The sequence below is a fragment of the Xiphophorus maculatus genome, chromosome 17 (genome assembly GCF_002775205.1).
Source record: "Xiphophorus maculatus strain JP 163 A chromosome 17, X_maculatus-5.0-male, whole genome shotgun sequence".
In the NCBI taxonomy this organism is placed as follows: domain Eukaryota; kingdom Metazoa; phylum Chordata; class Actinopteri; order Cyprinodontiformes; family Poeciliidae; genus Xiphophorus; species Xiphophorus maculatus.
This window is the reverse complement of record NC_036459.1, coordinates 11,262,784-11,279,185: the sequence shown is the minus strand read 5'-3', so window position 1 is coordinate 11,279,185 and position 16,402 is coordinate 11,262,784. Positions and strand designations below refer to the sequence as shown.

General features: G+C 38.4%; 1 protein-coding gene across 4 annotated transcripts in view; it reads left to right on the top strand.

The window, feature by feature from the left end:
• Positions 1 to 16,402, top strand: part of tfec (transcription factor EC) — a 47,646-nt gene that overhangs the window by 17,555 nt on the left and 13,689 nt on the right. The window contains exon 1 of one of the 4 annotated variants that reach the window (XM_023349815.1): positions 16,210 to 16,392. The exons of the other annotated variants lie outside the window; for them this stretch is intronic. Coding sequence (XP_023205583.1) covers positions 16,336 to 16,392 — 57 coding nt within the window. The 5' untranslated portion in view covers positions 16,210 to 16,335. Of the gene's footprint in view, positions 1 to 16,209; positions 16,393 to 16,402 lie in introns of those variants that run through there. 4 annotated transcript variants of the gene reach the window in all.

Sequence of the window (16,402 nt, the reverse complement as noted above, 5' to 3'; positions counted from 1 at the left end):
GGCCCATACCAGCAGCCTAATCCTATTAGACCCAATTGAGTGAAGTCGACAGTCTTTTTCAGTTAAACCAAGTTCATGCACTAATAGAATTCAAAAGGGGGCAAAAGAGGTACTATGTGTGGAGAGTAGTAGAATTACTACAGGCAGTGTGCATCAGGGAGCTAGTAAAGAGGACTGGGCTAAAATGTTTGTACTGTCACAAGTGTCCTGCTGTGTTCGGGACACATGTTTAAGAGAAATGGAGAGGAACTGCTGCAGGAGTCAGGGAAGGTGAACTTAAAACTTAACCACGATCGCAAACATCACTATTATCATCAAAAACAGTATTTCGGGGGTACTTTTGTGCTTTTTCCATGTTCCCTGCATTAACTATTTTTAAGATGAAATGTGAAAAGAACTCTAAGGGGAAATAAAAAGCCTTGTGAAATTGCAACAGGAAACAAAAAATCTTTACGTGGTTCAAAATTTGATACCGAAACTGACCTTAATTTATCCGCAGGACTAACTTCTTTCAATATTGCAGTTCATTAATGCATTACCAGTAACCATTGAGTCTTTGGTTTCCACTCCATAACAGTCCACATCACTCATTAAATTAGTCTTTGTGAATGAAGATATTTTCTCAGCCAGCTAACAAGGCTATTAATATAAAAATACTTTATTTTGTAACTAAAATATTCACTTTATTTACTGAATAATTTACTCTTTTTGCGTGAGCAAAAAATGTTGCATTTGATTTTTGTTACAATACACTGACAAGTTGGAAAAAAAAACCCCAACAAAAAGCCACAAGCAATATGTTTTTATGGGATCTAACTACTTGCTGACAAGTAACCATCACTTAATCTGTTTTAAAGTAAAGAATACATGAAAACCATGAAAAATCAAAAAATCAGTTCTACGTTTCCCTAAAACACTGAAAAGTAATTATTTTTAAAGATTAGATCCAGATTTATTTATTTAAATATTTATTTTTAGTTCTGCGGATATTTAAAGACAGGAAACAAAGAAATATCCAAAACAATGGCACACAATTTAGTTAAAAGAAACTTCCTCTTACTTATTATGGGACAAACAAGAACACTAAACTGACACTTTCAGTTTCATCTCTGCCATACTGACTTTAAATCAAGCAAAAAACATCCCATCAAGAAAGCAAAGATATGATCAACATTGAAAAGTCCCCGAGCCAAATCGCTCCTTAGGATTTATAAAGCTTATCAGTTCGTTCAATTTCTTTGACTTGTTTGCTTCTGTTTTGTTAACGCCCCCCCAGCCCCCTAACTCCCCTCTGTCCCCATTAAAAGCCAAGATGAGGAACCGTGATAGGCGAAACTTCACACGCAACAAATTAAGGAGGTCAGAAGAGGACACCTTGTTTAGGCAATGGTGTCTGCAACAGAGAAATGGCCTGAGGATCTTTCCTTTCAGGGTTGACCGTAGCCAGAGGTGCTGCGTGGGACTCCCTTTGAAGAAAGCACATCCAAAGAGACTGGAGACACAAGGCTGGCACGGGCTTTCAGTTGTCGGCATTTCTTGAAGAACAAAAGCAGGCGATAAAGAATCACGAGGACCTAGGACTTGGCAATTAAAAAGGATGCCGAAGTTTAACTAGTAGCACTATGTTAGAATTAATCGTTTTTATGCAAGACAGCTCTAATATCTTTCTCAATTTAGGGTTTCACGTTTAGCTTTAATATTAGACAAAATGAAGTAATTTCACCGTTCAAATGACAATTTCGAAACTTTACAAATACAATTATATTTTATTGCACGGTCAGCGTGTCAACCAGGTTGTCCTACTATACTGAGAGATACTTTAGAGGTGAATTATGTTACAAAAACAACAAAAAAATCAGAAGAGACAAAAGAATGTAAGAAGTTTAGAAATAAGTAATACTCCATTATTTAGCTTCTGATTCAGATGAACTTTAAGTTCATATGTTTTGTTTCCTTTTGGGATTCAAATACAAAACATGTTTGGAACTAGATACAAATTATTGTATTCACAAGCAAAATGTTTCATTTTGACAAAGTCTGAATACACAGTAATTATATGTCTAACACGGAAAACTTATGAGATAAGAATCCTGGTGAAATTACTCTGCTCACATGCAGAATTTGTAAAATCAAGAAAGATCAGATCAAGCTCCCTTAACTCAATCACGGTAACTTTATCTGCACACAACACACATGATTTTTGTTAGAAAAATCACCACTTGTTGCAAGCCATCCCTTTGGTTTGTCTTCATCAGGGCTCATTTTCACTACTGCTCTTATCAGCGGACCTATGGAAAGGCCTGAGTGAATCATATCAACCAATTAATATCCAGGGAGAAGAAGAAAGCCTCCTTTTGTTAAAGGGACGAGTTGATATTTTGGGAAAAATCAGCAAGTTCCCTTTCTCTGCCAAATCCTAAAGACGACAAGTGAATTTCCCCCCAAGTCAAACTGGAGAAATAAAATGGCTGAAAAGCCTAAAAACTTGAAAGAACAACCAATAATAATGTAATAAACAGCTGGAGATCAACCTGACAAGACCTTGACTCGCCACCTGAAAAGCTAGAACACACAAAAACAATAACATATTTGTGAGTGTGCGCAAGAAACTGAGCTGTACGCTGAGCTGAAAGGACAGGAAGGAGGTGGAAAAGAAGAATGCAATCATATAACAGAGAGAAGGAGGAGGGTAAGAGAAAAAAAATCAAAGAATTGGAATAATTGGCATAATTCAAGGTGGCTGGGCACAGTTGGGGGGAGTGTCAGCATTTGGGCGAATCTTTTGCCATCCTCAAAGAGAGACGCTCTGCACAATTATCCACACGAACTCTGACCCTGCTCAGAATAATTAATGAATAACAGAGGGGATAAAGACAAAAGGCGCAGAGCAGTCTGCCTGAGTGGTGAGCAAGGGTAATACATCAAAGAATGCTGTTAATTGGCCCTGTGGCTTTCATTCCTTGCCCTATTTCTTTCAATTCATTGACTCAAAATAATGGGTTCAGGTTCATTATCAACAGGTCGTAAGCCCCTGGGAGTGCCAAAATTCAACAGGAGAGTCAGAGGTGTGTGTGAGCAAAGGGTGCCAGCCCATGTGTACAAAATGTGTGTGAAATAGCGTATCTTTTGCCGGCTCGGCCCCCCCTACCCAAGATCCAAAAGCCCTGACAGCAGCGATTCCACCCGGGGAAAACTAACAGTTGTGCAACTGCGCTGTGAGGAGAGCAACGGGCCGTGATTTTGTTTTTCCTTCTTTCCCAATTTATTTGTCTGCCACACGAGAGCCGAGAAGTGCGCAGCACCTTTTCGCAAGTTCGCCGGTCCAGCGAGCGCTGTGGCCGTCGCCACGATGCTGGAGTATACCTGGTACGGACAGGTGAGTGGAAGCGGCGCACACCTTTACCTGCGACTGTCGGAGTGAAAAGCAGTCGGTCTCTTGACTCGTCTGTCTCTGAATTTACTGCAGAACAATCAGACGGTCAAATGATGACGCGGCGGCGTACTGCGACAGATTGGTGCATCTGTGGCGATCATCAAACCAGGATCGCCGTGTTAAAATCATGAGCCGTGCAAAACAAAATCGAATCGATATCATGGATTATCGCTCGACATTTCTGTTGCTTCTTAATCAAATTTGCAAACAATTGTCTTGCTTGTATTGCTGTGACCATTTGGTTGTTTATGGCATAAGGGCGACCTTGCATTAGATAATTTTGAAGGAAGCTTAATAACTTGATTATATGTTGCATAAAAAAAAAAAAGAAGAAGATATTAGTGGCTGAAAAATGTGAATTTGATTCACTTTAATCCTTTTCTTTAATACTTTATTCATGAATTTTACAATTACTGGCATGAATCAAAAATGAAACAAATCGCACTGCTTGTTTTGAGATTTGGAAGAACCTGTGGGAAGCGATACATTTAGTGGTTAACTACGAGTTATTCATTGTTCATTAAGTCCATGTCACAAGTGTAATTTAAAAAAAAAAAAAAAGTCTTGATCTGTTTGAGAACCAGAGCAAAAATACGCCCACTTGCACAATGAGATAAAACATGAAAGAGTGCAGAAAAAGCGGAGAGAGCTAACTCAATCACTGTAACTCTGTCTGCCCACAACACGTGATTCTGGCAGAACAGACATTTCATCTTATTACACGCCGAAGCATTTCAGCCACATCCTCTTTGCTGACTCCACCGCAGTCTTCTCTGTATTATTAATTCTCTAATTTCTGCACCAAACATTTCCCATACCTGTGAGAACCACTTCAGCTGAAGCATTTCTTTTTAAATACTCCTATTAAAGGAACATTTTTGGCCTCGGGATTGCGAGGGTGTCATCTGTCATTAGCATTAGCTTGGACAGGTGGCTTAGCAACGGAGCATTTTCATAAGAGGGACGCCATGCGCATGACAAGAGACGAACAGGAAGAGAGGGAATGAGTTGGAAGGAAGTGAGATGGAGGGAGAAGTAAATTAACCAGAAAAACTGAATATCTGCAAGTCCTGCTTCTAAGTTTAGGAAAGATCTGTGTACTGATCTCAAGTTACATCCAAAGTAAATTCTCGTGACTATTTCGATTTCTGAGCCTTGCTACAATGCACCAATGGAAACGTTTCACGTTTTGTCAACGACAAATGTTAGTGTCTTTTGTTGGGATCTTGTGTGATAAACAAATGCAGACTGGTGAATAACTTTGGAAGCGAAAGGACAATTACATATATGATTTTTAAAGTTTTTCACCTGATTTATTATTATGCTCGGTGTGAAGTTGTAAAACCTTTACTATGATTGTTTCATATGTTTGGAACCAGATGTGGCCTGTTGTGCCACTCATTTTCTACATTCTTACTTATTTCTCCCCTATTGTAGAGAAAACATGCTGCTGCTGCTGGTATATCTACCCATCATACTGTTTGCCAAAGATATTAGGACAGAAGTGTTAAAAAAAATTGACTTTACAGGAGTTGCAATAATTCATGGCTTAGGTGGAAAATCTGTCAGTTTCTTTTGAAGAGACCAAACCTGAACATGCAAACAATTTACAGTCTGATAGAGGAACATGGTAGTGGCAGCAACAGGCTGTGGGGATATTTTTTCTTCAGCATGTATGAAAAGATGTTGAATAAAACCTGCTGAAGGCTGTAAAACACTGAGAACTGCAGCGTGACGACAACCTTGAACACACAGCCAGAGCTACATGGAGTGGTTTATTTCTATATTGTGATAGAAATATAAGTCAAGATCTGAATCTTTAAGAAGTTTTGGCAGGAATTTAAAACCTTGCCGAGTTTGTGCTATGTTTGGAAAAAAAAAAAACAGGCAAAAATGCTCGTTTCTATATGTGTAAAACTGATGACATACCTCTAAAATGATTTATTTAAAACATGGGTGAATAAAAATGCACAATTTATTTGATGTTTAATTGAAAATAAATTCAAATAACACATACACATTTTACTTAAACTTCACAATTACATGGTGCTTTGTGTTGGTCTATCTATCACACAAAATCCCTATAACTATAGAAGTTCATGGCTGTGAACTGAGAAAATGCGGACAAGTTAAAAGGGTGTGAAAACTTCTGCAGGTTACTGTGCATCTGCATGGAACATGTTTTACCAAATAAAGTTTCATCAAGATTGTAAACATTCGGAATTTATCTGATGCCCATAGAAAGTAACTTTCCATGGGCGCATTATGTACTGCCTCTCTTTGGGTACAGTGGCATAAAAGTGATCAGGAGTTCATAAATTATTTATTAATCATATTTCGTGGTCACTTTCCATTTTTCACTGAGTTCTGTCATTGTGGAAACTTCACAGAAAGGTGTTTAAGCTTATAGATCAGTAAGTTATGCAAAACAGACTTCAAAAGGGGCAATAACGAGAGCAAAATTGTGCATGGAGATGATTATTCTGTAGAGAGCATGATGCGAATACACAAAGATTTAGTGGGGTTTTTATTAATATTATTTTACCTGCTTTGGCCTTTTGATTTTCCACAAAAGTGGTGTTGTAGGTGCTGAAAATCTCCCCATGCATTTTCTTTGCAAAGTTGCAGCTCCGACTACAGGCGTGGCATAGTTCCTACCGCGTTTCTGCATGCTTTCTTTGCTTTCATGTGAAAGAAGACATTTCTAGGAACAAAGTGAAAAACCTTCCACAAACAATTCAAAAGATATTTTAAAGGGGAGAGTGCATTCAAACTATTTTCTATGGGGAAAATTTTGTAGTTTCAATATCCTTATACATTAAGACACACAGCAAGTGGTGGCTAAGGTATCAATGAGGCTATGTTGCCATCTTGGTTACTATATTTAAAATCTTTGCAGAAGGGAATTAAAATTAATTTTTTTTATATTACATGCCGTTCAGATGAATTAAGGAGAGGTTTTCTATTTTTGCTAAAGTATACTTTCTTGCAAACCATGGATTTTACTTAAAGTTTTGGTTTATGACTTAGATATTTTGTAGACGTGTGTTTCCTTTGGTCATCTGTAGAGTTCGCAGCATTCATGGAGTTAAATGCTTCAGTGTGTGTTTCTCGCTCTCGGCATTGCACAGGCAGGACCTCTGGATGATTGCTGTTAATTTTATGCTTCCTTTGTTAAGTAATCCTATTGAAATGTTTGAGAAGAATTTCACACTGACGAGCATGTCAGGGGAATCTGACGCGCTATTGTGTCTGGAGTGGACAATTAATGTAGTTCAGGTCACAGAATGTATCTGTGGTTTTACAGAAATATCACTTGACCTGCTGATGTTTTGTTGCTCATCTGACTACGTGACTGTGCTCTTATATGCATATATAGCAGATAAATGAGATGCTAGCGATTAGAGCACAATGTAACGCCACGCATGAACTCAAGCACAGCTCATATGAAAACAAGAAATTCTCAAAGCCCCAGATTTTCTTTTTTAAAATTTCATGTGTAACAGTTAATTCTGCACCATGAGTTAGCTATGCTAAACTACGTATATCAAGAAATGCTTTTAATTCTGACGCAGGTATTTTGATTAGCTGGACACTACATGGATTTTTATAGCAAAGTTACTAAGTGATGCTGCAAACATCACAGGGGATTGGAGGAAGAGACCTTCACAGAAAAAATGGACAAATGTACAATTTGGACCAGAACATTTATCACAACTGGATCCAAATGAGCCTGATTGAGTCTGGAAAAGGTGTTCTGTTGGGTTTTCTGATTGGTCTCAGCTCTACCTGACAGCATGTGCTTTTTGGGAAAGAGTCGTCATGAGGGACTTATTAACCAATCCAAGGCAGACTTGGGGTAACACTAGAGAGATATTAATAAGAGAAAAAAAAACACTTTTACACAGGACAGAGAACAACCGTTTACAATATTTTGTACTAGACATAATTTATGGAAGGGGATGTTTACAGAAACACAATTATTTTATTCACTAAAGTAACAGTTTCACATTCTAGGTTTAACTTTCTAAACATTTTTAAGGTTTAAGTACAATCATGGACTATTTCCGTACTTGCTAAATTTCTAAATTAGCAAAAAAAAATTATTCCATCACAGAAAATGTGACATACAGGTAGATTAAGACTAAACATTTTTCACTTGTGAAAGTAAAAAATAAATAAAAAATCATATTTTGGAGATTTTGGGATGGGATCTGTGAGAATAACAACTTCATTTGACTTCCTCCAGGACATTTTGGAGTGACCTCAAGAGAAGAAGCTCAAATACACGGCAGGTCAAATGATGTTTAATTTTCATTAGACTGCTGGCAAATAGTTTAAATGCATGCAGAAGTTTGAGAACAGGAAAGGACTCACGGCCTTTGTCACATTTGAAACAGGCAGATGCTAAATTATGGAAGAAACAAATTGAACTCAGGCGCAGCTAATTACTCAATTTAGGAAGTACTAGCAAGAAGCCCGATAAAGAAATGGTAACTGGCAAAACCAATGATGATCAAATGATTATAATAAAATAGAAACAGGAAAATAAACAAGAGCATATAAAAAAGCAAAGCTCTCGATTTACCGGTCAATCTACGTTCCCACCCTCATCTATGGTCATGAGCTTTGGGTCATGACCAAAAGAACGAGATTGCGGATACAAGCGGCCGAAATGGGTTTTCTCAATAAGGTGTCTGGGCTCTCCCTTAGAGATAGGGTAAGTAGCTTGGCAATCCGGGAGGGACTCAGAGTAGAGCCGCTGCTCTTTCACATCGAGAGGAGCCAGTTGAGGTGGCTCAGGCATCTGGTGAGGATGTCCCTGGATGCCTTCCTGGTGAGGTGTTCCGGGCACGTCCCACCGGGAGGAGGCCCTGGGGAAGATCCAGGACACGCTGAAGAGACTATGTTTCCCAGCTGGCCTGGGAACGCCTTGGGATTCCCCCGGAAGAGCTGGAACAAGTGGCTGGGGAGAGGGAAGCCTGGGTCTCCCTTCATAAGCTGTCCCCGCGACCTGACCCCGGATAAGATTAAAAAAAACAATAAAAGAGGGAATATTGGCATGCTCTGTGTAGGCGTCCATTACCTCTGGGGAACATTCATGAAAATCAGATCAGGTGTGATGGGAAAGATGTTGCAGAAAGAGGCATTTGCCTTTCAAACATCTTGAGCTTCTGTTTTCCCCTAATAAATTATTTTTCTTTTCGTATTTTTTGAGACAATTGATAACTTACATTCCAAACACCCAGAGATTCTGTCTCAGTATGGGCTGCTAGTACATGGCCAAACTTTTGACTGTTACCATTACTCCAGCTTTGGTCATAACTTTCTATATAGTTGGGTTTACATGCAGTGAAGTATCTGATCTGAACTGGATGCTGCTGGTTGCATTTTGCCCTTTTCTTGTTCTTCTTCCTCACATGCTGGTAAGAGAAGCACCCGGCACTCCTCCCCTCCATCTCAGCGGCTCGCTCGTTCAAATGGAAGGGGCACAAAGATAGCCAGACGAGTCGGACAAATAGAGCTTTGTCCTCAGCACAAACCATATATTATAAGCTTGGGTAAGGTCAGGGTTGATTTAATTTTCTGCTTAGTTCTTATTAAACAGCTATTGCATTATTTAATTTCCAACAATCAAGTTAAAGAAAATGAGAAGGGTTGGGGTGGGAGGGTGGGGGGGAGCAAAGAGAGTTACTAATCATCATATGTCCACCGAAAGCTTTTGAACAGATCTCTGCAAAACTGGGTGGCTGATGCACTTCATACTGGTCAGAGACAGTACGTTCTTCCCTACCGTACCATGTTAGACTTCAAAAAGTGTGAAGAGCTCTGTTTAGCAGACATTCATGGTCATCTTGGTAGGAGAGTAACCATGACTGTCAGATATGCTCGTCAGTTTTTTGTTGATTGTTTTTTTGTTTTTTTTTTACAAACCGCTGATCTTCTTGGACTTTCACAGTCCAAGAAGATCAAACATTTCTTAGATTTACAGAAAATTAAAACAGAGAAAATATCAAGCGAGTAGTTTTCTGTACGATAATGCTGTGATGTGGTTTCGGAGGAGAATTGGGCATAAGCATGAAAGCACAGATCCACCCTGACCTCTGTCAGTGGTCCAGGCATGTTTTGGTGATGTAATGGCATGAGGGGGTCCTTCTCTACCAACCTGTGTATTGTCGCAGACCATTACCACCTGTTTCTTTGAGCCGATCTCCCGACGGTTACTACAAACAGAAGAATGCACCATGACACAAAAACTCAACTTGTTGGAAGCGAGTTTCTTGAGCATGACATTGAGTTCAACGTACTCAACATACGTACTTCCTTCTCAATCACCAGGTTTCAATTCAAGCAGTTTTGAGATGTAGTGGGAGAAAAGATTTGTATCGCCGATGCACCCCCCACTCCTACCCAACCCCAACATATTTCAAGCAGCTTTGTGATACTATCATGCTAATGTGGACTGTATCATTGAGGAATGTTTATGACACAATGTTGAATGTATGCCAACAAGAATTCACCCGATTCTAAGGCCAACTCAAGACTACCAAGTTGTATAAGTGGTCGGTGAGTGTTGTCAGTATGTCATCTCTTTGTTCAAACACTGAAAATGCTGTGTCAAAGATAGTTTTGTGAGTTTTGTTTGCATTTTATGCTTTTGCTTCCCACTCCAGAAGTGAGTATTGTAGCATTTTTCTTGCAGTTTTTTAATGTAGTTTGAATGGTTGCATTTTCTTTAACAGAGGTACAAATCATTTTAAAAATATACATCTATAATAATGTAGTCAGGGCCTTGGCTGCACTGAATTTATTTGAAAAGTCTCTAATGCATGTTTATTATCGTTTTTTTGTCCTGATCACTACCTTTGACATCTTTTTCCTTTTTTACGGAAAATTGCACACATATCCATGCATAGTTCTACTACAACTACAAATGTTAGGCCTCAGGCAATCAAATAAAATCTTGCATAGTAGAAGGTTACCACAATTCAAATGTTTTTCATCTAACTGCTGCAATTGAGATGCCAACCACAAAAGAAAGAATACAATCTAAAAATAGATATGAAGGCCACACAATTTGAACTACCAAACTGGACTACAAAACAAACCATTGTTAGTAGAATTACTAGAGTTTTCAAGTCTGATACCATCAAAGGTCATAAGTATTAACTGTCTAAATCTGCTTGATGTTACATAAGGCCTAATTTTTCATACCAAGTACTAAACACTAAATAGATCTGTCCAGTAATTGGGTTAAAAACTCTTCTCTTGTAATCAGTGTTTTTTCCTATAATCATTTTTATAATCATCGGGTTGATTGAGTAAACTAATTCTAAATTTTGTTTTTCAGAGAAATGTCAAAGAGTTCGACTGTTTATTCACCTGCATGCTAACCTTTCCTGCAGAGAGACACTTACACTTTGGTTTCAGTCATAATTTTTAGATGCTACTTGTACTTAAAGACATATAAAATAACAGAAATAAAAGATCAGCAAGGCAATACTTTCAAGCCTTTACCCTCTTCTGAAACACTGTAAAAGGTTTCTTTATCCTAGGCTTTACGAATCCTTTTGCTTGCTGGGCTGCAACTGTCTTGCAATCGATCATGTGCATAATTTTAATAAGACTCAATTGAAAAAGCGATAGTTGGAGCTCTCTGTGGCTCCTTTTCACTGTCTGCCAAAGAGAGAGATTAAAGATAGTCCTTAGAGCAGCTTCTTGGCATCGTTTGGAAAAGCAATCCTAAACACTGGTCTATCCTGTTTCGATTCACTGGACAGTGAGGGTCAAGGATGCCATTCTTATTTCCGAACTACTAGAAACATATTTCTATATAATTCCTGTTAGATTTTGTGGTTTTGGTCCTTTAAGATTTTCTCAAAGACATTTTAAACGAGTTAAATGTTGCAAAGGCACAAAAAAGGGTTAAAGTTTATGGTTTGTAAGCTATCCCCAATGTAAACACAATAGAGTGTGGTGGAGGCAAGGCTTTTAACTGTACATGTTTCCTTGGAAGTTAAGAAACTAGTCCTGTTCAATTAAACTGCAATTTTAATATTACACTAATTCGCAACAGACTTTACCTCGAGAAACTCTGATAGGAAAAAAAACCCATCTAGTTCATCTAATTGTCTAGAATCCAATTTGCTCCATATAGAAATGATGAAATCATTCCAAGTCATTCCATTGCACTCCAGTCAGTCGATATACTGCAGATCTTTTAGTATGCAGTATAATACAGTCCAAAAAATTTTTTTTACAGTAGCCTACAGTCAAATTCTGTTGACAAAATACCAACTGGTAAACAGTTATCTATTCAAAGACTATAGTCTTTCTCTCTAATTATTTAACTGCAAAATTAAATAATTAACTTGGAGGTAATCTGTCATTCTGAGCAAGCATGTGGCAGCAGTGGACAGGACCCACTCCTTTTTCACAAGAAAGAAAACCAAGCTATATATATTGAGTGCTGTTACTATCTAGTGGTTTGAAAGGAAAGAATTCGGACACAAGGAAAAAACAAAACAAAAACCACTTTCTATAGAATTGAAGTAAATGAAAAAAGAACAAGAAGCGTGCATAAAGTTAATAGTAGCAGTAGCACAGTCAGTAGTGCTGGCCATGAAAGACATACAGCTGAACTCTGAAGCAATTTGTCAGGTGTACTACCTGTGAAATTGGAAAAAAGAACAAATGGTCAGCAGCTCATTCAGCTTAACTGAGAGGAGGACTAAAAATACTTTCTATGGGAAAGAAAAACAAAAAGCACACAGAGTTAATAGTAGCAACAGTAGCACTAGGTTAACATTGTGTATGAGAAATAAATACAAACACGCTATTATTTTGTAGAACGTCTTTGCCATACCCAATGATTGTAAATCAGTTCTGAATGAATTGTGGCTGTGACCATTCAGTGTTATGATACGAGTATATAGAAAAATCTTCAATCATAGATGCCAGTTCACAAAGCATATTCTCAAGAAAGAATATTCTTAAAAGCGGATTATTGCTGACATGAGAGCATATTAAGTGGTGTGGCACAACTGAAGAACTTGAACTTTACTATGTCTCTGTGAAGTGGTGAGCATCCGTAAAAACAATGCATGCATGTGTGCAGAAAATCTGCAGAGTTTCAGGTGTTCTTGTGAACAAGCTCCTCTTCAGAGCACTGAGAAAGAATAATATGCTCTCATGGACTTAGCAGCAAAAATCATATTATTCCATTTTGACTAATTGCATTTCCCCTGTACTGAGTGAGAGGGGTAGAGCGCAAGGCATCTGCCATTCTCTTCTCCGTATCCTATCATTTCGGGCGTTCTCTTTTAACTTTGCGTGGCAGTCGTCACTAGTACAAAATGGAAGTAACTGAGCAAATCTTAGGGTAATCTTTAATTACTGTAAGATGCAAGTAAAGATTGGTTTAGTTAAAATTAATGTACCTTATTTATACATTTCTTTACTTTTAAGGGGGCGGCAACAGGATATATACCTGAGGACTTCAGTGGACATTTTTGTCTGATGAAGGGCATCGGTGTGGATTTTTCCAACACTGGGTCTGATGTGGTCAGACCCAGTGCTAACGTCTTTCCAGGTATATGGCAGAGGTCCCCAGATTTTTATTTAACATGTCCTTGTTATTTGAAGGAGTTCATGATGCCATGCACACTCCAACAAGGTTTCTAAGGCCATCTGGAGAAAAACATGCCCTTTGTGTCACATATCCTCCACCTAATGGTGTGCTTAGCCAGCTAATCATTCCAGACCCATCTGAAGCATTTTTTTAAATGATTTTTTCTGCTTTATCTTAGACATAAATGATCAAAGAATGTGTCAGCATGTAAATGCTACTAATAGTTTCAATGGAGACTCGACTCCAAGATGACAGTAGATTCTCTGCAGAGGCTTAACATCACCCTGGTTGGTCATAGTTCTATACTTGTTATAAACTAACAAGCTTACACGAGTAGCTATTTGTCCTGCTCAACAATAAACATTTGAATAAATTTTTGTCTTGTTGATCCCATCTTGAAGTGTCCAAGAGAAATAGACTCCTGTCACCTAATATGTACAACCAAGGGACACAGTCGGAAAAGGCAGCAGCCTTCATTTACATAAATTTGTTGGAAACTGTTAGGTTTCCGAAATGTGTGGCATGACTGAATTGTTAAAATCTTATTTTCTGAAAGACCACCTTGAATAAATGTACAGAAGTTTCTTCAAGGTTTATTTCTATAGTTTGTGATTGCAACCATAGAAAACATGTAAAGGTATTTAAGCAACAACTCTTCTTTATCTTTTGTCAAAAGAAATGCTTGAGCCTGACATATTGAAGACTTAAAGTCTTACAGTATGTGATTATTATTATTATTTTTTGCAATAAATGTGTTCATAAAAGCAAAGGATAAAACATGATCACGACCAAATGAGTGTACCTTTGCGTCACGTTACAGCAAGCAGGCTGATTTTGAATCTTAATTATTTTCACAACACCACTGAAAACCATTTTCATAGATTCAATATTTCATCAAGGTAACGGGAACACACCGACTTGCACGCCAACACACACAATTCCATGTGTAATCCAGTTAAAACAGCAGTAATATTTAATTTATATGAGGAATCATTAAAAGTGCAGTGGAGCTGTGTCCATTATGCATTCCTTTTCTAGCAGGATAAAACAGCCCTCAGATGTTGGCGCTGCACTTTGAAGTGTTGTCTCAGAAGCAGGCCAGCTCTTACAGGAAGTCCCTGATGTTTAAAACATGCCGAGCAGGGGGACTAACAAAGGTGGGCAACTTGTGGCTGGCCCCCAAGATGGGCCAAAAATGGCCAGCCAGGAATTTGGATAGATCTACCAGACTGTACACAAAGAGGATATCAAATAAACAAAAAAAAAGTAGACAAATACACACATGGGCAATAGAGAGGAAGAAACCCCCCTGAAAAAAAAAACACAATTCAGTACAGCTTCTGTTTATATGAATCATCAATAATGAAAAGCTGAGCGTGTGTGAAATTACGGTGAAATAATTTAGACACAGCTGCATAAATAATGCTGAAGTATCTCACTTAGTCTAGCGAAGATGACTAAATATACAGTTGTATCAAGACAGGCATTCTCTATGTAATCAAATCACCCGCCCAGGACAAACTGCAATTTAACAGCAGAAAGGCGACTTCCTCTTAAAGCACCACAGTTTAGATTCAACTGAATCATTTTGATTCAATTTGCTCTTATTGCATTCGATGTCCTCAAGTTAATCCTGATGGTTTTATCACAGAGTATCACAAAATATGGAATGGCCAGATACCATTTGCAGTAATAACTGAAACAGAAATGCCTTTTAGGTGTGGATATGCCTTTTTGTCAATGGACGTACCCTTGGAATACAGTAGAGGGGTAAACTAAACAATAACACAACTCTCAGGTTCTGTTCTTGCTGAAAGGCCATAGTGCAGTCCTATTTTTTTAAACCACAAATCAGGAAAAAAAAAAAGAGTAGATAGTAGGATTTTTCACATTTTTTCTTCATTAATCAGTAATAACCACTTCTTGCATACTAGAATGGCATTGGACAACACTGAGCAACAATATCATTTAACAATCTGAATCCAAATTCATTGTGCAGAAGCACCAAATTGCTGTATCAAATACATATAAAAATTTTGAAATATTACAAATGCCAATATAAAGACACAAAAATATCAAGTTGCCTATTATGAATTGGCAGGATTGTACAAAAGTATGCAGGTGACCGTGCACTAGTCCACGTCTTAGGGCAGGTTTGCATAAAGAAAGGGACAAAAAATAAGGCTGCATGTGTGTTTACAGTTTAAATGAACTTAGACCCATGTAAGATCAGACCACTACACAGGTCCAAGAAGTCATTAATCAAATAAGCTAAGATTTAAATATCCCCACCTGTCATTTTCTTCAATTTATGTAGCAGGAAAATATTAGATTAAAAAAAGGAGAATTACCAGGTTTCTCAAAAGTCTTCCCATGTATGTTTTTTTAATCAGGGCCTAACATTTATTTCCATATTATACTTTGATAATGTTGAGCATGCAGATGATCTTGTGCTATTCTTCCCAAATGAGACCATACGATACCTGAAGCACTTCATGGCTAGGAAACTCAGTACTCCACTTGACAAACATTGTTAGAAGTTACTGCAGGCCTGAAACACTGGAATGCATGTATGACCAGAGTTTAAGTAACATCCAGCAAGTCACAAATTCATAATATGGATCCATAAGGTATTATAAAAAATGTAATGTTTGAATACTTCCATTACTTCCTATCTTTTCAATTGCGGATGTAATAGGAAAAATTGGAATAAAAAAGGAATTTATTTTGCTCCCTCATCTTTCCTGGACAGATATGTGTTGGCGCAGGTTATTTGACCGTATACAGATTTCCAAATTGCATTCCTCCAGTTACAACTGCAACTGCTGTGGTTCAATGGCTATCCAAAGGAAGTCGGTGTCATGGAGATAACCCGCGAAAAAGTGCTGAAACGGACTTGATGTTCTGCAGACCGGAAAGCAGAGCTATCCACAAGCAGGAACCCGCATTCTGTCAACTCACTTTACTTTCACACATGCACATTCTTCAACCAGCAAAGCCGCAATCAGTGCTTTTTTGCCTCTGTAAGGGCTTTTTCGGCCCAAAAAACACACAGGCACGCACAGGAAGAGGCTCCTAAATAAGCTGATGTGTCATGCCTTCCTTTCCGATATTTCTGCAAAAGCTCAGGAAGGAGGCCGCTGCACCTCTCTGTTTCTTCCTCTTCCAGTCCACATGTGTCTGTGCTAAACAGAGCTGTGGCATTGTCGGTTTGCTCCCCTGAACAAATCTGCAGCCTCTCTGGTGGGAGTCGCTGCCTCTTTGGAGAGCCATGAGCCGTTGCTGTGTGGTCCAAGTGATCACCTTGACAGATATTCAGCTTCTACAGGTAGGGACAA